The sequence below is a fragment of the Drosophila willistoni genome, chromosome 3R (assembly GCF_018902025.1).
Source record: "Drosophila willistoni isolate 14030-0811.24 chromosome 3R, UCI_dwil_1.1, whole genome shotgun sequence".
Classification (NCBI taxonomy): Eukaryota; Metazoa; Arthropoda; class Insecta; order Diptera; family Drosophilidae; genus Drosophila; species Drosophila willistoni.
The window spans coordinates 32,696,218-32,722,134 of record NC_061086.1 but is presented as its reverse complement, the minus strand read 5'-3'; the positions used below and the strand labels follow the sequence as shown (position 1 = coordinate 32,722,134).

The following is a 25,917-nucleotide window of genomic DNA, read 5'->3' as shown; positions in this document are numbered from 1 at the left end:
CTCAACTTGTTGGAGAGCTAATCTAATCTATGTAAAGAGTATTACAAACGCAACAAAGCATTGTTGCTAGGCCCATAGCTAGACAAATGGTCTAGAGGGTTAATTTTTCTGATTCGTTTCGAAAACCTATGAAAAAACGTAAGTATATTAATCGTAGAATCGGTTGAAGACCTATTTATGTATGTAGCTAAAGTCCGCACAAAGTCAGTGGTCATTCAGTCACGTACTTGAATTGTTCAAGTTGTTTTTTATTTTTCCATATTAATTGTACAGATAGAACGTCTATATATAATACTTTTTGTCTGGCTGCCAAATGAGATTTTGTCAAGAGGGTTCTATATAGGCGTTAAATGATTGGGCAGTTTTTTTTTCATATAAAATCAATTCTTTTAATCAAATCTTAATTTAAAGTAATTTATTTATATTTATTAATTGAGTTAATTTATTGCCTTTATGTATTTAAAGAGGCACTAGAGTTGATTCTTTTTTTTTTTGCGTAGCGATATTTGAGTCAAGTCATTATATGAGCGTTTATTATTTACCGTTTATTAGCAATATAAATATTTTAAGTTTATTTAATTGTTTGTTAATTTATGGATGAAGGAGCCTATTAAAGCAAGTCACTTTTAGCCTTAAGAGTAGCAGAAAATGTGAATTTAAATACGACTTTAAGATATTCTTCTGTAATTAAAAGAACTTTAGATACATCCCAAACTAGACTAGATAAACTAGAGTAGATCGACTAGGATACAGATTAGGAATACATATGCTTAAATAAGTTCTATAGTCAATCTGAATACACAAATTGTTACCCCCCACTTGGGGTTAGGGTATATAAAAAAATTGAAGAACTTGCTTTAGTTGCCCCCACTATCAAAACAAGAAACACACCGACAGAGAGAGAGAGAAAGAGAGAAAGAAGAGTGACCAAGAGAAAGAGAGAGTGTCGCTAATGAGAGACAGAGAAAAAAGAACAACAATAACAATTTAAATACACAATATTCATAGCCTCTCTATAGATAAGTCTTGCGTCGCTCTAGACAGAGCGTCATAAATATTTATTATTATTTTTTTTTTATTTTTTCGTATTTTTCGCTGCTCTCTGAAAAATGTTTTCGGTTTTCACTTGATTCGGTTTTAGTTCCCAGCTGCTGGCGGAACTATTTAGTCGCAGACGTTTCGCAAATAACAAAGTAATTAAACAATTTAGGCATTATAATACAACAAAAACTAAAATAAAACGAAAAGGCAAATCAGCACAGAATTCTTGAACAAGTAAGCGTGGGGGAAAGTGGTTTAGTTTTTTTTATATTTCAAGGCGAGGGGGGAACAAAATGTTAATATATATATAAAAACAACACATTTTGCCCTTTGTTGTCACAGGAACAACAACAACAACATCTTCGCCCGCCACATAGCCCAGCTGATAGGTCGAGCCGAAGCTCGACAAAAAATGTGAGAGAAGAGCCTTAAAGCCCAAGCGCCCCCTTACCACCTGTATGCCCAGAAGGCCCTCCACCAGCGGCAGTATGTCCAGATGAGGATTTAAGGACACGGATATACATATATAACACTCGGCACATTCAGCAAAAAGTTCTTACTAGCAATTAACAACATTTGGAGCTACAAAATTTATTCTTTCGGAAACTGTGCAATCAAACTAACTTTGGACAAGGATCATGGCTCATTTTAGTGGACGACAGCCGCAGCAGCAGCAGCAACAGCAACAGCAGCTGCCTGCAGTGCCAGCTCATTTTAAGGACCTTTTCACCAATGGCAATCTCCGTGGAGAGGATGGCCAGGAGAATCAGCTCAACAACAATAATAATAATAATAACAATATAAATGGCCAAACTGATCCTGCCTGCTGGGTTTTTGGCTATGGTTCACTTTGCTGGCATCCTGGCTTCACCTACACCAAATGCATAACCGGTTATATACGAGGTTATGTCCGGCGCTTCTGGCAAGGCAACGTAACGCATCGGGGCACCGAAGAGAAGGTAATTAACTAAAATGATCTACTTAAGTTTGGCTTAGTTTATTTTATTATTCAACTGCAAATACTGGCACACAGCATTTTAAATAATCTACCGTGAAATAGTATTTCATTAGGGCCACTATTTACTTAACGTTTTCTTTTCTTTCGCTTCTTTTTGCTGCTGTTGTTATTGTTGTTGTTGCCATTCTATTTGAACACTACCTAACGCCCCGGCAAGTCCGGTCGCTCGCTTCGCATTATCTATATGTCGTGTGTTATCAGCTGATGTTGAGAGCATTCAGCTAAAATAACAAACAACACAAAATGTCTCTGGGAGAGTTATAAAAAAAAAAAACACAACAAAAAAATCCATACAATACACATTTTGTCTGACGATTAATTCAATTAAGATACAGATTACTTTTTAATTAGCATTAAATCACGCCCAAAAAAATGTTGATAAGTTTTCTAATCAAATGTTTCAAATCAATTTATTTTGCGTTCAATAAATCGCAGATATGTCGAGTGTGTAGGATGGAATATACATACATATGTATAACTCTTTATTCAAGTATTATCGAAAGAAAGAAAATAAGCCAAGGTTCGTCTTGGTCATATCCCATTCACATTGCATTCACACATTGTGCGCGACCTTATTGTTTACGTTTTTCCCTTTGTGTGCCATAAATTTAATCGTCACTCGGATTTATAAGTATGAATATACAATAATTTGCCATTTCACTTTGTTTTTTACTTTACTTTACAGCCTGGACGTGTTGCAACGCTGGTGGAGGACAAAGAGGTAAGAATGAAAAAAAATAGTATAAGATATAGACAGAGGGGCGAGATAGATAGAGAAGGAGGGGAGGGGAAGAGCAAAAAAAGTTGTTTTGTCGCCGTTTCAAATTTCTCAACGTAAGCCCCATTCCGTGTAGACAAACACCAAATACACGTGGCATTTGATGATTGCCAACTCGTCCATATCTGATATATTTGGCACATTTCCGCAGACAACCAAACGCAAAGGACTCGGGAGAGAAATCCTTGCGGACTTCGTTCCTTCTTCGTCGCAACGCAAGGCGAATTTCCGCGGAATATAGGCGAATATATGTAAAGAGAAATATAAATCCCTCTCTATATACACTTTTTACGCCTTGATACTTTCTATCATAGGCCCGGGGACTTTACCCAGGGTGTAAATATTTATAAAGAGTTACCAGGAACTCGTCGTGTTACCCCGAGAGACAAGCATGAAAAACTCAAAACAGCTTGTTAGCCACATTTGATGTCGCTATTTAAACGTCCGCGTGGCGGAATAAGAACTTGAGAATTATAAGCGATAAGCAAAAATATTATGGTGGGTGTTCAAATGATCGTGGGTGCTAAAATATTTTCACTTCTCTTTAAATTAAATATTATTTTTATAACAATTTAACTAAATTTCTTGAATTTTTTTTTGTATTTTTAGGGCATTACATGGGGCTGCGCATATAGAATAACAGGAAACACAGCTCTGGAATACCTGAAGCAGCGTGAATGCACTTTGGGTGGCTATGCCACGCTCGATACGAAATTCTTTCCCCGCGTTGCCTCCCACGATACACCGTTCAGTGGCGAGGCTGTCGAAGTTCTGGTCTATGTGGCCACACCCGAGAATATACACTGGCTAGGCGATGGCACATTGGAGCACATTGCCCAACAGATTGTCGAATGCCGTGGACCGAGCGGACACAATGCCGAATATCTACTGAGACTGGCCCAATTCATGCATGAAGAGATACCCGGTGTGCGCGATGATCATCTATTCGAGCTGGAACGACTGGTGCTCGAAGAGATTTATCGCAGGGAAATACCGCTTAGCTCTGTCATGGGCAGAAATCCGGAACGTATACGGCGTGACTCTCATGAGGATATACGTCGTCCGCCATCGTTTGAATTTACATCCCGCATACCTGAGACCAAATTGCGTTGCCTGAACATTTGATCCTCATGGATCTTACAGTCAGGGTGGGCGTGGCGGCAAAGTGATATACAAAGGGCGTTTATTGCTACAACAAAATTCCAAAATTCATGAAACTCCCTTTAGGCCACACATTATTTTTTAGGAAACTAACGCACAGAGTCTAACCACAAAAGAAAAAAATTGAATGTATTCTCTAAATTGTAAATAACTCTCCCTCTTTAGGCCATAAAAATATCCTCCGATAAGTGATCTGATTTAGTTCAATAAGTCATTTAGATTTAAGTTAGATTCTAGATTTTTTAAGATGAGAATAATTCCATGAATGGAAAATGTATGAAAAATAAAAACTAAAATCGAAATGTAAGTTATTTTTATCTTCATTTGTAATACAAAAGAAACCGAAGCTGGAGTTAAAACTAATTGGTGAGAATTTCAGCAGCACGATTCTCCATTAACTTTTCCATATTGGTGATGGCACCCATCCAGGTGTCCAATGTGCTAGCCATACCAGCAATTTGGTTGCGATTCAAAACACGTGGCTGGACCCAGGACATGTTGACTACACCGGCTACTTGATCGATTTCGCCGCGTACTAAGTCCAGAGCCAAGGCCTTCATTATGAGCAATTCGACTTCCTTGGCGGGCAGTTTGGTCTCATTGGCAATGTCCACAAAGGGAATGGCACGCTCCACAGCGGAACGTTTGAATGTCATCTCCATTAGGCAGAGTAGAGAGATTTTCTGACGCAATTTTACTTCTTGGGCAGCAAGATCGGGTATTTTAGACCAAATGCTCTTCATTTCGTTGAATCTGTGGCAACAAAAACGATATTACAATAAAGCTTGATAGTCAATGAATCGGACCTACTTGTTAATATTGCCCGTATTGAAGGCTTTCAGCAGCTCTATAAGCCATTCATTTTCAGTGCCATTGAGTGATTTCAATATGGGATGTGCCAGCAATTCACCAATATTATAGACTCCTTCACCGAGCAGGGCGGCCAAGCCCAAGAAAAATGCCTGCTGTGCCCATTCATCTTTCGGGTAGTCGTCCAAAGAGCAACCCAAGAACTGCAGGCCACAACGATAGTAGTCACTGTGTTTGCCCACTCGGCGGTAGTATTGCGAAGCCAACATGTAGTATTTGCCATGGACTGGCGTCACATTGCCAGCTTCTTCGAGGACATCGCGCAGTTCCTCAATGATCAGCTTTGTTTGGGTTAAATCATTCAAATTACTGAGGTAGAGATTACCCTGCATAACTTGCAGATACCAGACAGCCTCATCACAGATTTTGACTTTGTCTTTCATTTTCTCCAGGAAATCAATGGCCTCTTTCTTATCGCTAATGTTGTCTACAACCACTTCCAGGATTTGAATTAGCCCATATGGATTAATTCTGCAAATGAGGGAATACTGTGAATCGAAGAGCATCATTGTGATGGCGTTGCTACTCACTTTGTTTCGAAGGTGGACAAGAAATTCTGGTAAAGTTCAAGCAGGGTCGTCTCATCCTGTAGTGTTTCATGATGGACAAAGGCTACCAATTTAATGGTCAACTCATTCCACAATCTGCAATGAATATTAAATTGGTGAAAACCGAAAAAACAAAAACTAGCTGCGTGGTCCTTCTCCTCACTTTTCATTGTACAATTCCTCGATGACGGTCCACTCTGCTGCTACGGCTTTATTTGTGGTTTTCTTCTGTGCGGCCAGGTAGGTGGCAACTGATGTCTGTGTGTTGGACATTATTTATAAATGCTATATTCTTATTTTCGAATTTTTTTGATAATAATAAAATGTCTCAGCTACAAAAACTGCAAATCACAATAGCCGACTAGTGATGGCATATCGATGTAACAACGATTAATCGATATATATCGATAAGAAATAAAGAGTGGCGCCCTCTATGATGAGCAACTGTAGGCTCATTTTGAGTAAATTTTAGCAGCAAATACAAAACCAAATATAAATGGTTATAATTAGATAAAAGTTAATTAAATAACACTTTATACCTTTTATTTTAAATACTTTAGATGGTAGAAAAAAAGTTAGCTTTTTACTTCAAATATTGTATAGCCTTTTTTAGACCCTCAAGAGTTGGCAGCACTAGTAGGCATAACAGCTGAGAGCCATGAAGTTGTAACACTGTGGGCCATCGACTATCGTTAATCGTTAAAACAGCTGAGAGGCGTAAAGTTGTGGACGCGGAAGAAAAATAAATAGCTGCTCTCGCTTAAGAAACGCAAAATATAGTTTATAAGTTGTAACCGCAAAGGATAACACTCCAGATGCTAAATCTATGTCTAACCCATCAGTCGCTGCATTCAAACCATTGAAAGTCTGTGCCGATCGTCAATGAAAAGTGAATAAGTAAACAACTATTGGCAAATCAAAGAGAAAGAGCAAGCGCCAAGTCAACATAAGATATTTTATTTGTTTAAACAAAATTGAAAAGGAAATTTCTATTGTTACATAAATGCAGTGTTAATCATAAATTGAATATATCACAAAAAACAGCAACAAGCTAAACCAACGAAAAAAAGTAGAACGAACCCAAAGAAAAAAAACTATGTCGATTTGTGGCCTAAAAACGATATTTGAAACGGCAAAATTCTCCGATCTTCGGTTTTAAATTAAATATTACAAACGAAACAAAAATTGAAACTAAGTTTGAAGTTGCCCAGTGACTTCACCAACAACATAAGATTATCATTTAATTTGCATTTCTTTTGTGGGCAAAACGAGCGCGTGTGTCCCCCCACAAAAAAAGAGTCGTGTGATAGCCAGACGGTGGGACGGACCAACCCAGCAACAATAAAAAAAAAAACCATACTACAAAAAAGCAAGGTTAGTTCTATTTATATTGTTAGTTTTTTTTCTGTTTCTCTTTTTTTGTTGTCGAATGCGCTTATCAATTTCCTCCAATAAGTCTGCATCATGATGATTCTAATTGGGAGCAATTTACCTGCCATTTAATGCAGCAGAAGAAAGTGAATTGAAAAGTTTCCGTTTGTTAGTTCCGAAAGTTATGCAATAAATAAAACATAAACTTATCTCTAATTTCAACTTAATAAATATGTGCAACAAGAGGCAGACTCTTGAAGCACTTGAAATATAAATGGCAGGGAGGGTCGCTTGGTCTGTCGAGCGGATGCTGAATACTCTGTAGAGTCCTCTAGTTCCTTCGATGCCTTGGCTGTCCAGGCATCCTGTTGCGCTGTCAATATTTCTCATTTCCTTCTTTGCGACTAGAAAGTTGATTTCCTTGGCCTGAAACGATGGTCGACATCTGGCAAAGACAGACGGCGACGCACACACACACACACACACTGACACTTACACACACACAGACTGTGCCACACAACGGTATCGCATCGTATCGATAAAAAGACAGGCTGCTGCCACACCATATTACAGTTATGCGAAGAGCGGGAGCAAAAAAAATGTTCAAAAAATTCCATGCCGCATCTGTGGAGCCCATTTAAAAAGCAAAAGTGAACAAAAACCAAATATGCGGCAGCAACAACAACAACGACAAGTGTAACTGCAACTGCCACAGCGCAACCCTGTCAAGTGCATTGCCGCCACCGCCAAAGTGGCCGCCGCTTCCTACTTCAACTTGTTGTTTCATTATGTAGCAAGAGCCAGCAAACTAGAAATATTATTCAATTACACTATGCAACGAATTTCGTGTCGTTGAAACTGTTTGCCTAGAGCAAATTTATGAGACTTTAGAAAACAATTTAAAAAGAGAAAAAAAAGTGACTCGAAGGAGCTTTTCTATTAATTCTATGCTCCTCCAAGCATTTCATGGGACTTGAAGAGACGTTTCTATTTGAAAAATATTTTAAGGAACTCAAAAAGATTTGTGATGTTAAATGTTAATATCTGTTTTTTCAAGCTTTATATATACTTAAAGATAATCCTTACGAATTCACACTGAATAGAAATAAGCATAAAGCTTAAAGCATGCTTTAAGAGACAATATTTAATTTTATTTTACATCAATTTAAGGGCACAACTATATTGCTTGAATAGTTTTTATACCACAAAGTTTTGAATTATTTCTTCTATGTGCAAATTCCTTTAAAATGTTGCTACTCTTTGGAAAACATTTGCTATGTTGCATAGTTTCATAAGCCAATCCAGTTGCGAAAGCCGCCAAGCTGCTGCTGCTCCTCTCTTCATATTACTATATTTATATTATGATACCAATTCGTTTGGCGATTTCATAATCTCGTTTTTTTTTTGCTCTCACCGCTGCGCCCCCTTTCGATTTTTTTCTTCATTTTGGTTTTTTTTTTTTAAACAAATTTTATTTTCATTTATCGTTGCTATACGCTGCTTCGTCGTTTGCCTCTTCTTTGGCTTTTTATTGGCATTTATTTTGCTTCTTCTTTCCGCCTCAACAATAGGCCAACAAAAGTTGTTTCAATGTTGGTAACTTTCTCTCCACCTGACTGCCCAAAAAAGAAAAAAGACACAGAAAAAACCCGCCAAAGAGCAGGCAAGAGAGCACGACTTGAGCGCGTTTTTAACCGCACGCATGAACTGTCAGGTTTTGGATTTACCTTTTATTTTTCCGCCATGGACGTCTAAAAAGGGGTTAAGGAACTAGAGTCTATAATCTCTATTAATCATACGACAAGTTGGACCTTGGAAGTATGCTAAATTTCTGGGGTGACATTTTCTTTTTTCCTAGATTTTATATCACTTTCTAAGCCCCTTGTGAGGCCTACCATGGATCTAGTAGAGAGTTACTTACTTAAATTGTTGTTGTAGTGTGAATTTGTCATGCATAGGCATGTTATAATGGCTACAGTTGCTGTTGGCTGATTGCCCGATTATCCAAGCGTTTTGTTGTCTTGTCACTCCGTTTTTTAGGTATGCAAAACGCGTGCGCGACTGCAATTTCAACATAACATTCATCATAATTGTTGTTTTGGTTACCAAATTGCCCTGCCAAATAGAAATAACTGTTAGATGACTCAAAAAGCCATTTAAAATGAACTTCAAAAAACACTAAAACAAAATCACAGTTCTCAGAGTAAAGTTTCATCTGGTAAAACTAGTGCACAGATTTCTTTAAATTTCCAAAAGTTGAGGCTAAAAAACCAATTTTCTTTCAGAAATTATGAATTCAGAAGACTTGAAATTAGCACAAATTTGTTTAGAGACTTATAAAGAGCAAAATCAATTATTTATCTGAACAACAATTGAAGTTAACTTTAGCAAAGTCCAATAAATGAATATGAAAAACTAAATACAGAAACAAAAAGCTCATAGCTTGAACTAACATTGAGAGACTTTGAGAAGTGTGGAGGGCTCTAATTAATAAACACTGAAAACAATACATTCATATTCTATGCTAAATCTCACCTTCAAGTTCCATTACAAAGCAGACCTTTTCGCCACAAGTTGTGTGTTATGTGCGATAGGCCAACTTCAATGAAGGCCAAATGCCTGGTCTAAAAACAAAGAGAGTTCCCACATGTGGCAGGGCCGGCTGGCAGTCAGTCAGGCCATCAAAATGTGGCAATAAAATTGATGTTCGATCATACTTAAATTCACTTTGTAATGCAAATTTGCTTTGGCTTAAACAAGTCAAACAAACACAGCACACACACCAACACACACAAACACTCACACACGCACTTCAGCCATAAAGATATCAAAGTTTATGGTTATTAGGCCCGCATCACCGACAACATCTTAGTCTGAAAAAGCGGGGTCGCTTATGCAAATCTCTGATTAAATCCAAATCCACAATCCAATCGAACCGAAAGCAGAGCCCAAAAGGTGCTTCGCTTTTCTTCTTATCCGAAAAACAGAAAATGAAAAAAAGAGAAGAAAAGAAGCAGTCAATGGTTTTTATTTTCATGTTCAGGGTTCAAGTGGGCACGCACCACCACACAGAGCTCAGAGCTGAGACCTCAACCCGTTTCTGATCAGGCTTTTTAGCTGGCCATCATGCAGTGGCATGGCACGTAAGCCAAAAACGCAATGCAATTGGCACTCACAATAATTTCGTAGTTGACCGCCTTGAATGCTGATGATGACGACAACGAACCAACGATCACGACCAACAACAACAACAACGATCAACAACGCAACATTCCGCGTAAAAAAAATAAAAATCAGAGGAGGGAAAAAGAAGAAAAAATTAAATTAAATAAAAAAGACAGCATAATCAAGTTAGCGGATGCAATTGCATTTGGTGTAACGACAATATCAAGTTGCCTATGTCAGATGAGCCAAGTTAGACTCTGCCTCTACCATAAACAACATATTGTTGTTTACTGTTGTTGCTCTTGCCTGTTTATTTGCATTGGCCAAACAAAACTTTGGAGACAAACACAACAGCCGACGACGACGACAACGACGACAACGTTATGAGTGGGATAAATATTTGTTTAATGCAGAAGCTAAAGACGAGTCTCTCTAATACATGCTCTAGACACTATTACCACCTCCCCCTCATTCTGGCTAGTTAATTATATTAACTGATGATTTCTTCTATGCTTTTCATCATAATGTTGACCCAACTCTCAACAACGTTAGTCCATAAAAAGCAAATATTGCACAGTACTAAGAAATTTGAAAGACAGTATCTATATTAGCCTCAGTTTCATTTAAAGACTACATATTGAGTTTGTCTAGTATGAAAGATCATAATTTCAGGGTCAAATCTTTATTATTTAGACCTTCTAATTAGGCAAATGCTGACAAAATATTTGTGCAATTTATTAGAAACAAACAATTTGCCTTGGATAGATTATAAAATGAAACACTTGCTCCGTTAAAACCTTGTAATAACATCCAAAGTTCTGTATACATTAATGTTTAGATAGTTGCGGAAAATACAATTTCGGGGCAGTTTAATAAATTTATCAATTATTATTCGAATAAGAATTACATGCTAATCAGGTCAGAAATGTCATATTAAAAACATTTATAAGGAAATTGTTGATATTTTATTAACTATTTCAATTCATTGTGGCGGATCCTCAGAGAGAAGAAGATGAAAAGATGATCAGACCGATTTTCCCTACCCAAAATGAACGATCAAAATCTTTATTAGAATCTGCAACTGATAAAATCGAAAAAATTATTGTTCTTGGAATTTTTTTTTGCTAAAGACAATTATAGTTTTTACAGTTGTTCTATAATAAGAGATTTGTAAATGGATAATTAAAGTTTCGATCTAGATTTCAATCTTATGTAAACAATTGGCGAATTTCTAAGAATTTCTCTCTATGACAATTCATCAGAAGTGCTCTAGATTCGGCTGAATCTTTTTTTCACAATTGGCAATCTGTAAATGTTTTTTGATGATGCCCTCATTAATGATTCATCATTTTGCATTTGTTTATAGAACATACATATGTACATATGTATGTGAAAGGAATTGTTTAATCTACAATTGCCTTAAGTTTTTCCCCATGAGTGTAAACCTATTAAATAATGTTTCGATTAATATATAATATAGGTATGTCTTAAATGTGTACTTACTATCTGTATGCGATAAGATTAATAACTTTTCAACTAACCCGCATGAACGCACTGAAGCCTAAACACATTCGAATCAATTTTCCATGTGTTAAACCAGAAAAAGGCATCAAGGCTTTGTTTGCAACAGGATGAAAGGCGGCAAGGACGATGTCAGGGAAGGAAGTTGCGCGTGGGCGACGGTTACGGATGGGGTGGGGGGGGATTACGTTGCTTGTTTGCCAGCATGATGTTATCCATGCAGCCGTGTAATATGATGACTGTGATTGGAAATTGAAATTGCATCCGGCAAATGTATATGTATGTATAAAGCAGATAAATTGATTTTATCCTTCGATGAAAATTAAAATTGAAAAATTTGCATGAACGAACGAACGAACGACCCAACGAACGAAGCTGTCGAGAAGCCACTGTAAGCGTTTAAGCCAACCAACCAGCCAACCAACCAACCAAGTTGGCCACTTTACGAGCCATTATGCTAACGTTGACAACCCATAATGATGATTCTGATTCTGATGATGATAAGCATAAATGATGATGTTTGTGGGTGGTCTTTCGGTCGGTTGGTAGGTCGTTTTAGTGTTTAGTGTAGAACCTATGTCAAAATGTTTAGTTTATTTTTTTATGCTTCTTTTTGTTTAGTTAACATTTGTGTGTGTGTGTGTGTGCGAGTATTTACCCTTTTGGGCAAAATGGTTAACCGAGCTTGAAGGCAATTTTACTTAGCATGATTGCGAATCGTCTAAACTAGCTCATCGCATCTCTCATCCCAAGGCACGCCTTTTCCTCTCTGATCACCACCATCACCACTTGGACACGCGTATTGGCAAATGGGCCTTGGAGCCAAAGTCATCGTCTAAGTCGGCGCATTTCAATTATAATTTATATGTATATTTAATAATAGCCATTGATTGCTTAATTTGTTAACAAAGGTTTATATATACAAACATATTTATGCACATTGTGAGACATTGCATGTCCATCGCACTCAGTTGGTCGTGTTAATGGGCAATTAAAAGCGCAAAAAAAAACCAATTAGTTCGATGTACATAGCGCCGAATATGTTTAATTCCACATCATCTAATTTATGCAACTATTTTAGCTAAAAGGCCAATTTGCCTATCTAACAATAAGCTGCACGTGTGGCTTGACTTTGTTGCCATGTGTAACTTCTTTTTGATTTCATGTGCCAAAAAAAAATCAAAGAGAAACTTTCTATTTCATTTTCGTTTAGTTTCCGGTTTTAGGTATCTTTGGTTGTTGTTGTTGTTGTTCATTTCTTTATAAATGCTGCCGATCTGTAGCAATCGTCACCACCAAATAAACTTCAAATTTGGGTCAATGTCAAGCCCTGCTGGTTGGCTGCCTGTTTATTTGGTCAATGATGCGCTTCGTCTCAAGATGATATCTCAATATGCTGGCATTCCCCATTAACATGTCGCTTACGATATTTTTGGCGTTTACACATATCAGCCAAACAGCTACCACTACCAACAACAACAACAACAATAACACAAATACTTTGGGCTTATTCTTCCACTAAGCGTTTTTTACAACATTTTTTTGTCGTCAAAGTTGAAGCAGTTTTAATTTCCAACTTTTTGGTTATCTTTTGATGTGTAAACTTAAAAAAAAAAACACACACACACATGAAGAAGAAGAAGTAAAACGAGCAAAATCTGTGGGTTTGTTGCTCTTAAGCTCTGTTTGACTTCACAGTTGCTTAAAAGTTTTTTCATTCATTTTTATATACCCTGTAAACATTGATTTGGTGGGTGAGTCTATATGAATTGGCAAAAGGTAAGGCAATGCCAATTCTGATTAAGGCTACAAACAGTCGATTAGTCTCACTTTAGTTATTAGGGAAGGCCCTTTTAGAGTGATTAATTTTAATTTCAACACATTAAGATGCTTAGAAAACTATCTAATAATAAAATAGACTCAAAGATTTAGAAGAAACTCTTATTCCTATCACTCCATCAATATGTATAAGGGCATTTAGGCCAAAAGGATAGAAGATTTAAATGGAATATAGAAACTCAAGTTTTTCTAGATCCAAACCCATTTGTTAGAGGGTATCTAAAAAGTCAATACCCTCACCAAAGGTACAAAAAATTTTGGTTACGGCTCTGACCCGCCTCCATGACTGCATACAAATTAACAGCATTCGCATTTTTGGTAGAAAGTAAAACTGTTTTTTATTTCTTGTTTAATTTATTTATTTGCGACGACAACTTTTACTTTTCAACCAACAAAAACAAAAAAAGAAAAGAAAGATAGAAAGAAAGAAGTAAAGAAAGAAAAAAAAGTGTTCCAAATCTGTTTTTTTTTTGCGTTTTATCGTTTCAATGCCTGCTACTTATCTTCATTGCAAATGTTTTGGACATGATTTGGCTTTTAAAGTTTTGATTGAACCATCATATATCCTACGCTTAATAGGAGAGACTATAAATTGTATCGTTCGGATAGCGGGAATTGTAATTTACATATATGAGATATGTGTCCATGACCTTCTTCTTGATTATCTAAATAGAACACTTTGCACCTGTGAATAGCCGAATGATTCTCCTCCTTCCTCCCATTGAGCGGAATCTATCAATTTTGACTTCCATTAACAAAATTTTGTCGCCTGGCACATGTTCTTATCAACGAGAACTGGGCCTAATTATCATTAACTTTTACATCGGACTGACGCCAAATCGTTTTTATTGTGTTATCAGAATCAAATGATTCATAAACCGGTGTCGAATGTAGACAAGGTGAACTTTGAGTTGTGGTAATTGAACAAATTTTCTGTCAGTTGATTCTCCTCCAATCTCGAGTGAAATTAAATTTTGTAATTATGGAAAAGCTCTGACGCTAGAAACCGATTCTGATGAGCAAGGAGAGAATAATGATGCAACTAAAAGCAGAAAGTTAAAGGCCATAAAAGTTAAAAGACTTGGCTTATATAAAGGAGAGAACTTTTGTCACAGTTTTTAGTGACTTAACACTCATAACACTTTGCGCAAACTTTCCCAAATGCCAAAAACCCTCATTGAACTGCTTGCACACACAGTTGTCATGCGTTGCCTATCTTTCACATTAAAATTGCCCCAGAAAATTAAGAAACTTGTGTAATGTCAACCATAAAATTCAAATTTAAGTTAAACGACTGTTGTTTGGCAAAAACTTAAGAGTTCTCAAAAACTCTCGAGTCTCTCGAATAATAATAATGATATTAATGTTATTTAAATGCAAAACAAAATGTTACTTTATTTTCTATCTGAAGTATTTTTGGCAAAGCAGAGAAGACATATTAAGGTATCTACTATATAAATAATTCTACGTTTAACGTAATAGAATTCTAAAAGGTCTCCTGATGAAAATAGACTTGGCAACTACAAAAAGGAAAAACCATTCAAATAAGCTTATCAAATTTGTTTAAAGCGTTTGTTTACAGTCGGGCTTTAGTTCATAATGCCAAAGGTTTGGAAACATCAGACACCAAGTCCAGAGTTCCCAAATTATTTTCGCATTTGTTTAATTATTATTTGTTTTATCACTTTGGCAAAGCTGTTACGTTAAAATGCCGAAGCACATAACAACTTACAAGTGGATAAATTAATGCACAACCACGTCAAACAGCGTGGCTTCTGTTTCATTTTACGTCCTGGCATGCGCCAGTCAAATCGAAAAGAACAACAAAAACAATAAAACAACAAGAAAAATTAATATAAATAGGAAGGTATATAATATATACCTATATATGGTGCTTGCAATATGGCATTCTTGTTCGATATCACATTAATCAACATTTTTGTGTGTTCACTCCTACAACAAAACACACACACACACACACAAAACTTGCAAATTTTTCGGGAATTTTCCCTTCTCAGCTCTTGGCTAAACTTTTCATCTTACCTTAGTATTTGGTTTTTCGTGAATTCTTCATGTTTTTGGACTTGTTGATGCTGCTACCAATAATAATAATAAACAAAACAAAAGGCAATTAAATATTCAATACTTTTGTTCAAATGATTATAAACAAATTGGCTTAGCGACTGACTGCGGTTTTTCAAAATCAATTTCAAAAATTTCTATCTGAATTATTAAATCGAATCTATGTAAATCCAATGCCGAGAGCAAAGTTCAGTTTCCTACGGAACAACAAATAGCCATAAATCAGAAGGCGTTAATTGCCAATAATTTGCATTGAACAATTTTGATGCGGAGAAGCCAAAATATATAAATTATACGCAAAATTATTGTTGAAAGTGGAATAAAAACAAACTTGCATATCCTTGAATAGAAATATTTGTGTATAAATGACCATGAGCCTGCACTTACAAAGTTTGTTACTAGGTTAATCATAATTAACCAATTAGTCCATAGACTAATTTTGATATTTTTAGTTTTATGGACTCTTGAATTCTTGAATTTTTATTCACTCGAAATTATATCACTACTAATAGTTAACAGTGGCGGCTTTATTAGATGCAATAATTCAATAAGGAAATTGTAGATATTAATTAATTTAAAACTAGTTTGCATAGATACAGGACAAAGACCTCTTCTTTTTTCCGAATCGTTCTGGAAATAGAAAACGAGTTTGAATATTCTTTGAAATGACTTAAAAGGCTTATAAACAAACTAGAATGAAAATATTAATATGACTATAATTAGGAAGGGTGTTTTGTAAAGGGAAAAGGATGTGGGCCTGATATTATTTACTTCAAAATAATTCTTCTTGTACTTGGAGATATAATACTATATACATATTTATATACTGACATATATTTAGATTTCTTCTTCGGCGGTTTTTCATTTCTTGTTATCAGTTTTAGGCCAAGTAAAGAAAAAAGTATCACAAATTCTATTTATAATTCCTATACCTAGGCAAATGAGTCTTTCATAATTCCCAAAGGTTAAAAGCAGCCCTTTAAGAGAGATCTTTAGTAACTTTCTGGAATGTAATTTCTTCTCTGCTAATCAAGATTAATTAAGTATACATCTATGTATATATATATCTGTCTGTGAGGATGCTTTCTCATCTGCTTTACACACATCTGATCAATTTTATAATGCCCCCGTCCAGAGCAAAAGGGGTATAATTAATTTTATTTTCATTATAAGTATTTGGCTTCTCTCTCCTTGGCTTTATGTTGTGCATTCTCTTTTAGCACTTAAGTGTTAAACAATCGATGTTAATTTTTCCTCAATTATTTTGCTCAAAACAAAAACATGAAAAATAAGAAAACAAAAAAGAATTATATGGAAAATTACCCTACCCTGCACCATATAAATTAAGCACGAAAGTGCTAAAGAAGATTCCAGGAAAACCCCGCCAGGCCATACGTTCCGCTATTACTGCGCCCAAACATCCAAATGTGGACCAATGACTCATATTTGTACACATATGTATTTGGGGCTTGGGCCTGACGCCCCATGCCAATTTCATGATAGCCTGACAATTGTTCTTTTTAATGGTCGCCCGCGTACAGATACATGCACTTGATGGGCATATTAATTAGGGAACAAGGGAACCCAAACGCCTCCATAAATAAATAAATTGGGGAAATCCAAACGTTTGCTTGCATCACTTGAATTTTTCGCAGAATTCCATTGGACCCACGAGATACTTCTGTCTCCTCATGTATCAATAGACAGACTCGACGCTCATTCACCAACCTAACCTTAGTATAACAATGACACGAGGGACTCTACTTGTGCTTCTGGGTATTGAGTTTGTCATGCATCTTTGCTTATTTTTTCTTGCTTCTTTTGATTTGCTTATGGTTTATGGTACGATAAATTTCAATGTAATTCTCTTCTTTCGTTTTGACGTCATGCTGCTATTATGGCCAATTTTATGCTTTATATAGAAAATACTTATTATATTTAACTTTATGGTGGCATACTTACGAAATTATGTGACAAGCTATAACTATGATCTTAAGAACTTTAAGCAGTTAAAATGTTTTATGTGGTTTTCTTTAACGTCTGTATAAAGTATTGAGAAGGCTTTAAATTAAACCAAACAAGCCAGTTATAGGGAATCACTTATTGTTTTGAATAATTGTCTGTGTAAACTATTATTACGCAGAACTAAAAACTTAATCATATTTCTTAAGTGCATATAGGGCTAAACGGAATTGTTTTATTTTTGTAATGAAATATATGTATATGCACCTTTAGATAAATAAACATCCAATGAATGATATTCTCAAATGAATTCTCAAAAGTAAGGCTTATATGGGCAACCAGGTGTATTTATACCCTATTATTTAATAAGAAATCTGTCAGTAATTCTGTAAGAGTATTGACTTGGGGATCTACCCAAGACAGATTCATTTTCATCAGTAAAAGTGTTTGCCGAATTTTTAAAATATTAAATAATATTGCTAAATTTAGACATATATTTTGTTGTGGTGTGAAACCGCATAGTTGTTCCTATTCATTTATTGTTAAAACCATATGTTGTAAATAAATTCGTATAGACCCTGGTTACCTAAAATTCAGATGGTTAAATGACGTTATTTGAAGAGTATCCTAATATTGGCTAAAGGTTGAACAAAAAAAAAAAAGATTTTACACACTTTGCGTTTTAGTTGTTTTGATTATTTGCTGGATTGTTGCCTTTATTATATGCTTGTATCTGTTTTGTTGTTGTTCATGTTTCAGTTTGTTTGTTGTTCTGAGTTTTGTGCAACTTTTCTTTCAGTTTCTAGCCCAGCTATCATCAGTCTCTCCCCTGCTACGGCCACCCCGTCCCCTCCCACCTTTATTTCCTTTGCACACTTTTGGCATGGCGTGTGTTTTTGTGTGTGTGTGTGTGTGTGTGTGTGCGGAGGTCGGTTCGGATCGGGCCCGGGCCGTAAGGTTGAGGTCGGCCGCAACATCCGTTTGGCGAGTGCTTTCAAATGTAAACGAAAAAAAAAAGTATGCAAAACAATGCATCCCACAAAACAGAGCCGAAAAACCCTCGTTCATGCCATGGCACTTCCTCCTTCTCCACACTGAGAAAGAAAGAGAGAGAGAGAAAGAGAGCAGGCAGGGGAGTGGTACGAAAAAAACATTAAACAAAAACTTTGTTGCTACCATTTCTCCAGTTGTTCGTTCTGCTTTCAGCTATATTTAGATATTTCGCCATTCAACAGATTCTGCTGGCGCCCTCTGCTTAATTGTTGTTGTTATTGCTGTTGTTGTTGTAGTTAAGAATAGCAATAATAAACATTTAGATGAAATTTGTATACCTACATATTATATATATATTTATTAAGGCTTACTAGGCGTAGTAACTTTTTCCACTCCAACTCATGGTGTCCCCCTAAAAGAATCTCTCTCTTAAGTTTATTTTTGAAAGAAGAGGTCTCCATTTAGTTATAAAAGACAGAAATGTCATACTATATATTATATACTTTTGATTCATTGAATAGTTGATATTTATATATACATATCTTTGATCTGTTTCATCTTTTTGCTCTGGGTTTTCCACAAAGTAATAATAACTTCTTTGAGCCGTTTAGTTTCCGAATTGTTTTGAAATTTTATAAGTTCATCAAATGAACAAATTTCCTTGAAAATCAATTCCCAATTTGTCATTTAAAACTGTATGTTGTGCATTTCTAAAATAAGTTTATTTATACTTACTTATCATTGTTGTTTTTGTATCAAAGTCAAAAACTTTAGAATATTACCTTTGAATTTGTTGAACAAAAATGAGCATATACTTGGAAAATAGCGAAGGAAAATTTATCCCAGCTACACAACGCCCGGACGGCACATGGCGGAAGGCACGTCGCGTCAAGGATGGCTATGTACCGCAGGAAGAGGTGCCACTGTACGTGAGTAAAGGCAAACGATTTGTGGCCAATAGGGAGACAGGTGTACTACCGGGAATGTGCCCAATTGTAGCAGCCGAAGCGAAAAAGGAGCGCGAAAAACAGGAAAAGGCCAAAGCCAAAAAGATTGATACAGGGAAGACTGTATCCTCAAGTGTTCCACAAGTATAAACCAACACAAGCAGCACCACCAACACCACCAGCAGCAACAGCGCAGCTACTAACACTCCTAAGGCTAAGGCTAAACATAGAAAACGAAATAAATCTATACTTACAATTAGTATTTTCTATTTTTTGAACTATTATATAGTTATGTACAGCTTCTAATAAATAGAAGTTTTGGATGCAGACATTAATCATGGAAGAAATCTGTTTTTAGTAACATGTGCAGAAATTGTATTTTGACATATCATTTTGGTATAGAGCATTGTCAAAGTTAGGCAAATCCTTTGATTTTCTAATGCCAACAATAGACAGCGACATTTGAAAATAAACAACTCTTAAAGATTTTTACTGTTTGGTTGATTTTCTTTGTTCTATTGCAAATTTGTGTTGTTGTTGTTGTTATTGTTGCTGTTATTGTGTTTTCTCATCAGTTCAATTATTTTCAATGAAGTTTCAAAGTGCCAGTGGCAGGAAATGGAAATTAGACACGTTGAAGAGAAATAGAATAGGGAATAAGGAAATCATAGATATCTAAAGAAAAATACAATAGAGATACTCTGACGAAAGAGATGAGGTCAAAAGTTCAATTCTGTTTTCAACTTAACGAAAACAAAAATAAAAAAAAAGCTATATGACTGGGATATTTCTGCGAACGTTCTCTTGGTATTGGTAAATGGGGAATCCAAAATGATTTTGTCAATATGCAAATATTTGATCTATTTCTATGTACATAACTACGTGATATTTCGCGTGTATTTCTCTAGTGATGAATTTGGCCATTCACATAACGCTTTACCCTATATCCGGCGAAATCCCCAAATGATTTTCAATGGAATCATTTTTCGTTTTGTTTTGTTATGACCGACACATTGGGCTGATCTTGATCTACTCCTTCAGCCCTGGCCTTTGCCGCCAGTCTGTTTGGTCATAAAATTGTATGTTCCCCCGCCAAAAAAAAAAAACAAGAAATATATAAACATCGGCCATTACAATGCATTTTGTTTGGTAGCCGCCAATAACACAAAACGTATACGAAAATAAAAACTTAAAAATGACTTTTAATGCCTTCTTTGCCACTTTTTACGATTCCTTGCACACCCTTATACAAACCTCGCCAGTTCCACAATATGCAGATATAAACACGTAATATATTTCTTATAAACATTACTCGGATACATACAGTGGAAACCATGTCCAAGTCTCGAATCTAGATCGTAAGATCTCGAGTTCTTTTACAAACAATATCTCAGATTTTTATTGGTTGAATATAACTATTTCTAATTTTTATAACATATATAATTAAATGGGGACGGCAACGCTTCTTTTTCTCAAACTGTTCAAACTGACATAAACATATTATAAACCTTGCGAAAACTTACTTGATCTAGTTAAACATTAAAAAGGCTTCCCTCTTTCTCGGTCAGAATTTTCTTTCAGTGCATTGACTACTCATACACACAAAAGAGTTGGCGCCGCCTTTTGGGTTTGCTCCTTGCTGTGGTTTATGGCCAGGTTTCGGGTTAACAATTAACAATTGTCTCGACTCGGGTGGCATATGATTTATTTAGAGGAAACACAATTAGAGTGCCCACTATGGACTTTGAAATGTAAAACTGAATGGTGTATCTTTATAGTTTATGTATCCGCGATAAGGAACGGCAGTTGCGCCGTTGAAATGGCTGCGCCGGCGTATAACTCAGAGCTGCTGCCCAGACTAATGTCATTCATTTGAATATTTATGGTTGTATTTATCGGTTGTTCTCTAACACGAAGACTGGGCCAATTCAGGATGCTTGGCAATGCTGGGCACGTTGCGAGCGAACATTGGGGCGATCGTTAAGTGAGATTAGTGCCGGAGACACACACACACACACACACGCACACTCAATGGCAGGCAGTGATGGCTTAATTAAGACGGGTCAGCTGGTATGCGGATGCCTAGCCTGGCCTGGCTACAAGCTTAAACTATCAATCATGGGCTGGGTGGGCGTCGGCGTGTGTGCATGGGCGTGGCACGCACCAAAGCCTATGCCTCAAGGACGGTAAATCCGCTTAGCGCAATATGTAACTAGTTTTCCTCCTTCTCTCTCTCTCTTTCTCTCTCATTCTCGTAGGAGCCTGAAGGCCCTGAATGTGTCAACCAGTTAAATCGATAAATTCGTTGTTTTAGTTGTTAATTTTTTTTCGTTTTTTTTGTTTTCTTTTTTTTTTTTTTTGGGTGGCTCTCTGTTTGCCTCATTCCGCTTTATCTGAGCTTGATTTACAACGATTATGTAGAGGCCCAATCAAGTTGACTGGCCTCTTGGCATCCTGGCTGGCCACCACAGGCCAATCTCATTCGTCCTTGCATATTGATTTAAGAATTAACTCAACTGACAATATAATATTCATTCATTCTCTCTACATATGTGCATTCTAGACAGCCAGTCAAGATTATCCAACTCTGGACAAGCTTGGGACGTGCCACAGAAATGATTGGACGTTTGTTTCGCGCCCATGGCGAATTTTGCGCCTCACATCCTTGGGAGGTCATAGTGGCCCTCTTGACCATTACAGCCTGCATGCTGACAGTGGATAAAACCGGCTCCCTGGAGGGACTTGGTAGTGCATCAGCAACAGCGGCTGCAGCAGCCGCCTCAGCAGCAACAGCAACAGCTGCAGGAACACCAACCACATCCACTTCAAATGGCGCAGCAGCAACAGCAGCACCAGGCACAACCATACCCATAGCATCGGGAGCCCGAAATAGAGCGCCTTGTCACGGCTGGAGTCAATCCTGTGAGGGCCTTGAAGCGGAATACAATGCCGCCGATGTCATACTGATGACTGTTGTCCGTTGCACAGCTGTTCTCTATTGTTACTATCAATTCTGCAGTCTCCATCGCTTGGGTTCCAAATATGTTTTAGGTGAGTACCGACTATTACCTCATACAGCCGGCACGTGTGTTGATCGAATCCATTAGAAGGCTTCTCTCCTTCTGTTTGCCCACACACATGCGAACAAACATTTAACTATTTCGGTAGGCCAATGGCCACCAACATTACTATGTTGCCATGTACAGAAGCAACGATAATAATGATGTTTGATCAACATGATTGGATTCATGGCATTTCTCATACGCACTCTAAACGATTTGGCCTCTGAGCTAACTGGGATCGGTACTTAAAACATGAGCTAACTATATATATTCCCTCTCTTTATAGGCATTGCGGGACTCTTCACGGTATTCTCCAGTTTTATATTCACAACAGCCATCATTAAGTTTTTGGGCAGCGATATTTCCGATTTAAAGTGAGTATTTTTAGACACCTTAAAGATCAAAAGGCTTTAACTTGTATGATATGGGATGAGAAGACAAATTAAATTTAAATTTCTCACTAAAAGATTAAGAAGAAATTCTTATCATATCTTATCTCATCTTCTAGATCTAAAGCTTTTCTTCTTTCATATTTAAATTTGATTACTTATAGAATTTTCTGTACTGAATAATTTCAGAGATGCCCTATTCTTCCTGCTGCTGGTAATCGATCTATCGAATTCAGGACGTTTGGCCCAATTGGCACTTTCGGGAAGTAATCAGGCAGAAGTTACCCAGAATATTGCTAGGGGCTTGGAACTGTTGGGACCCACCATTTCATTGGATACCATTGTGGAGGCACTTTTAGTGGGTGTGGGCACTCTTTCGGGTGTCGAGCGTATGGAAGTGCTCTGCATGTTTGCTGTACTCTCAGTATTGGTCAACTATGTGGTCTTTATGACATTCTATCCTGCTTGCCTATCACTAATCTTTGATTTATCACGCAATGGTGTCGATATGTCAGTGGTAAGGGAAAAGGCTAAGGGATCACTGCTGTTGAAGTCTCTCACCGAGGAGGGCCAGAAGGCCAATCCAGTGTTGCAGCGAGTCAAACTGATCATGACCACTGGCCTGATGATCGTCCACATCTATAGTCGTGTGGTCTTCTCTAGCAGTGATTACGATGCAGTCGATAAGACTCTATCACCGACTTTAAATCTCAATGTGAGCAATAACCGCACTGAAGCTCCAGAGATTGCGGACATAATTATTAAGTAAGTAGTCCTACCTGATCTGACAAACTTTATAAATATCATTCTAATATTGTCCTTTTTATTATTTAGATGGCTGACCATGAGTGCGGATCACATTGTCATCTATATAGTCGTAATTGCTTTGGTAGTGAAATTCATTTGCTTTGACAATCGCTCAGCACTGTCGGATCAGCTGCGTCAAGCCCAAACAGTGGCATCTCAAACCACACCCATGTTGGAAAAGGCTGAAAAGAAGCCGGAACTTCCATCGATTCGTACTCCTCTCTTTACCATCGAGGAGCAAACCTCGACTAATGCATCAACACAAACAGAAATCGTGCCACTGCGCCATGAACCAAGTGTAAACTATGCTCAGCCCACCGCTCCCAATAGACCACCGCGTCCGCTGCAAGAATGTTTAGAGATATTCAATTCTAGCGAAGATTCTGGCGGACCAGATGCACTTACCGACGACGAGATCATGGCTATAGTGCAGGCTGGCGGCCAACATTGCCCACTGTACAAAATTGAATCAAGTCTTAATGATCCAGAGCGTGGAATAAGTATACGTCGTAAGGTGCTTGTGAAACTTGCCAAACTTCAGGAAGAGTGCTTGGATATCTTGCCCTACCAGCATTACGATTATCGCAAGGTGATGAATGCTTGTTGTGAGAATGTTTTGGGCTACGTACCAATTCCAGTGGGATATGCTGGTCCTCTGATGTTGGATGGGCAGAGCTACTATGTACCAATGGCCACCACTGAGGGTGCTCTGGTGGCTTCCACTAATCGTGGCTGCAAGGCTCTGTCTGTGCGTGGCGTTCGCTCAGTAGTCGAAGATGTGGGCATGACCCGGGCGCCTTGTGTGCGTTTCCCCAGTGTGGCTCGCGCTTCGCTGGCCAAACTGTGGATAGAGGATGAGGTGAATTATCAACAGATCAAGACGGAATTCGATTCCACATCACGATTCGGACGCCTTAAGGACTGCCACATAGCCATGGATGGACCTCAGTTGTACATACGCTTTGTGGCCCTAACTGGCGATGCCATGGGCATGAATATGGTGTCGAAGGGTGCTGAGATGGCATTGCGTCGCATCAAGCGTGAATTTCCCGACATGCAGATCATTTCGCTGAGCGGTAACTTCTGTTGTGACAAGAAACCAGCTGCCATCAACTGGATTAAAGGACGAGGCAAACGTGTGGTCGCCGAGTGCACCATTCCAGCTGCCACACTTAAATCGGTGCTGAAAACCGATGCCAAGACGCTTGTGGAATGTAATAAACTAAAGAATATGGGCGGAAGTGCCATGGCCGGCAGCATTGGAGGCAACAATGCACATGCAGCCAATATGGTGACAGCCGTCTTTTTGGCCACCGGCCAGGATCCCGCACAGAATGTCACCTCAAGCAATTGCTCCACAGCCATGGAGTGCTGGGTGGAGAATAGCGAGGATTTGTACATGACCTGCACCATGCCCTCGCTGGAAGTGGGCACTGTGGGCGGCGGCACCGGACTGCCGGGTCAGAGTGCCTGCCTCGAAATGTTGGGCGTGCGTGGAGCTCATGCCACCCAACCGGGCGATAATGCCAAAAAATTGGCACAAATTGTCTGTGCCACTGTCATGGCCGGAGAATTGAGTTTGATGGCAGCTCTGGTCAACAGTGATCTAGTCAAAAGTCACATGAGGCATAATCGGTAAGTGTGTGAAGAAGTGGCATGTAATTGTATCAAATTCTAATTTTACATTTTCTATTGCAGTTCCTCCATTGCCGTGAGCAACGCTAACAATCCTCTCAATGTGACCGTCTCCAGTTGCAGCACAATTAGCTAAAATTTGATTATAAGCGGGCTCCATTACAGCCTATTTTTTTCTTCCAACATGTATATATATTTATATATATAATAGACTTACTCTCAATCAGGCCAGGGCATTGCAACTCAGTTCAGTTTAGGTGTTATAGTTGAAAATGTTTCACAAAACAACAAAAAAAAACAAAAAAACAAGAAAACAATTTAAAAAATCAACAAATGTTCTTAATAATTAATAATGGATTTTTGGCCAGGCCAATATGGCAGTATTCGGAATAATGTAGATGCAAATAACGATTTCCGATCGCCAATTATATATACATATACATATATATATATAGAATTGTATGTAGGAATTTGAGCTGCTCCTGGAAGGAGGAGATCAACAACTTCCACTTAGTTTGTAATGAAAAATATTTTTCTACAAAAATAGTTACGGCTTAACGATTCCTCTGATCCAAACCCGCGAATCCCCATTTATAAATTCCCAATGTCGTTGTCTAGTGTTAGTGCAAGCCTTGTGAAATGTATGCGTTGCAAGTAGGACATTTAGTGTTTAGTGGTTTAATTAAAACTAAAACGAAACTTAAATTAGATTGAGAATATATTTCTTT

General features: G+C 37.6%; 3 protein-coding genes across 3 annotated transcripts; 2 read left to right on the top strand and 1 right to left on the bottom strand.

Annotated features, from left to right (window-relative positions):
- Window positions 1–1,313: 1,313 nt before the first annotated feature.
- On the top strand, window positions 1,314–4,305 carry LOC6649677 (glutathione-specific gamma-glutamylcyclotransferase 1). The gene is made up of 3 exons (XM_002072267.4): window positions 1,314–2,000; window positions 2,745–2,780; window positions 3,447–4,305. Exons 1-3 carry the CDS (start codon window positions 1,680–1,682, stop codon window positions 3,960–3,962), a joined length of 873 nt encoding a protein of 290 aa, XP_002072303.1. The 5' UTR covers window positions 1,314–1,679; the 3' UTR covers window positions 3,963–4,305.
- LOC6649676 (26S proteasome non-ATPase regulatory subunit 13) lies at window positions 4,301–5,789 on the bottom strand. Its single transcript, XM_002072266.4, has 4 exons — window positions 5,580–5,789; window positions 5,399–5,512; window positions 4,809–5,339; window positions 4,301–4,751 (listed from the first exon to the last, which is right to left on the bottom strand). Exons 1-4 carry the CDS (start codon window positions 5,687–5,689, stop codon window positions 4,358–4,360), a joined length of 1,149 nt encoding a protein of 382 aa, XP_002072302.1. The 5' UTR covers window positions 5,690–5,789; the 3' UTR covers window positions 4,301–4,357.
- A 337-nt stretch (window positions 5,790–6,126) lies between these two features.
- On the top strand, window positions 6,127–25,899 carry LOC6649674 (3-hydroxy-3-methylglutaryl-coenzyme A reductase). The gene is made up of 6 exons (XM_002072264.4): window positions 6,127–6,790; window positions 21,860–22,347; window positions 22,645–22,732; window positions 22,937–23,512; window positions 23,582–25,189; window positions 25,253–25,899. Exons 2-6 carry the CDS (start codon window positions 21,912–21,914, stop codon window positions 25,323–25,325), a joined length of 2,781 nt encoding a protein of 926 aa, XP_002072300.1. The 5' UTR covers window positions 6,127–6,790; window positions 21,860–21,911; the 3' UTR covers window positions 25,326–25,899.
- The last annotated feature ends 18 nt before the right edge of the window (window positions 25,900–25,917 follow it).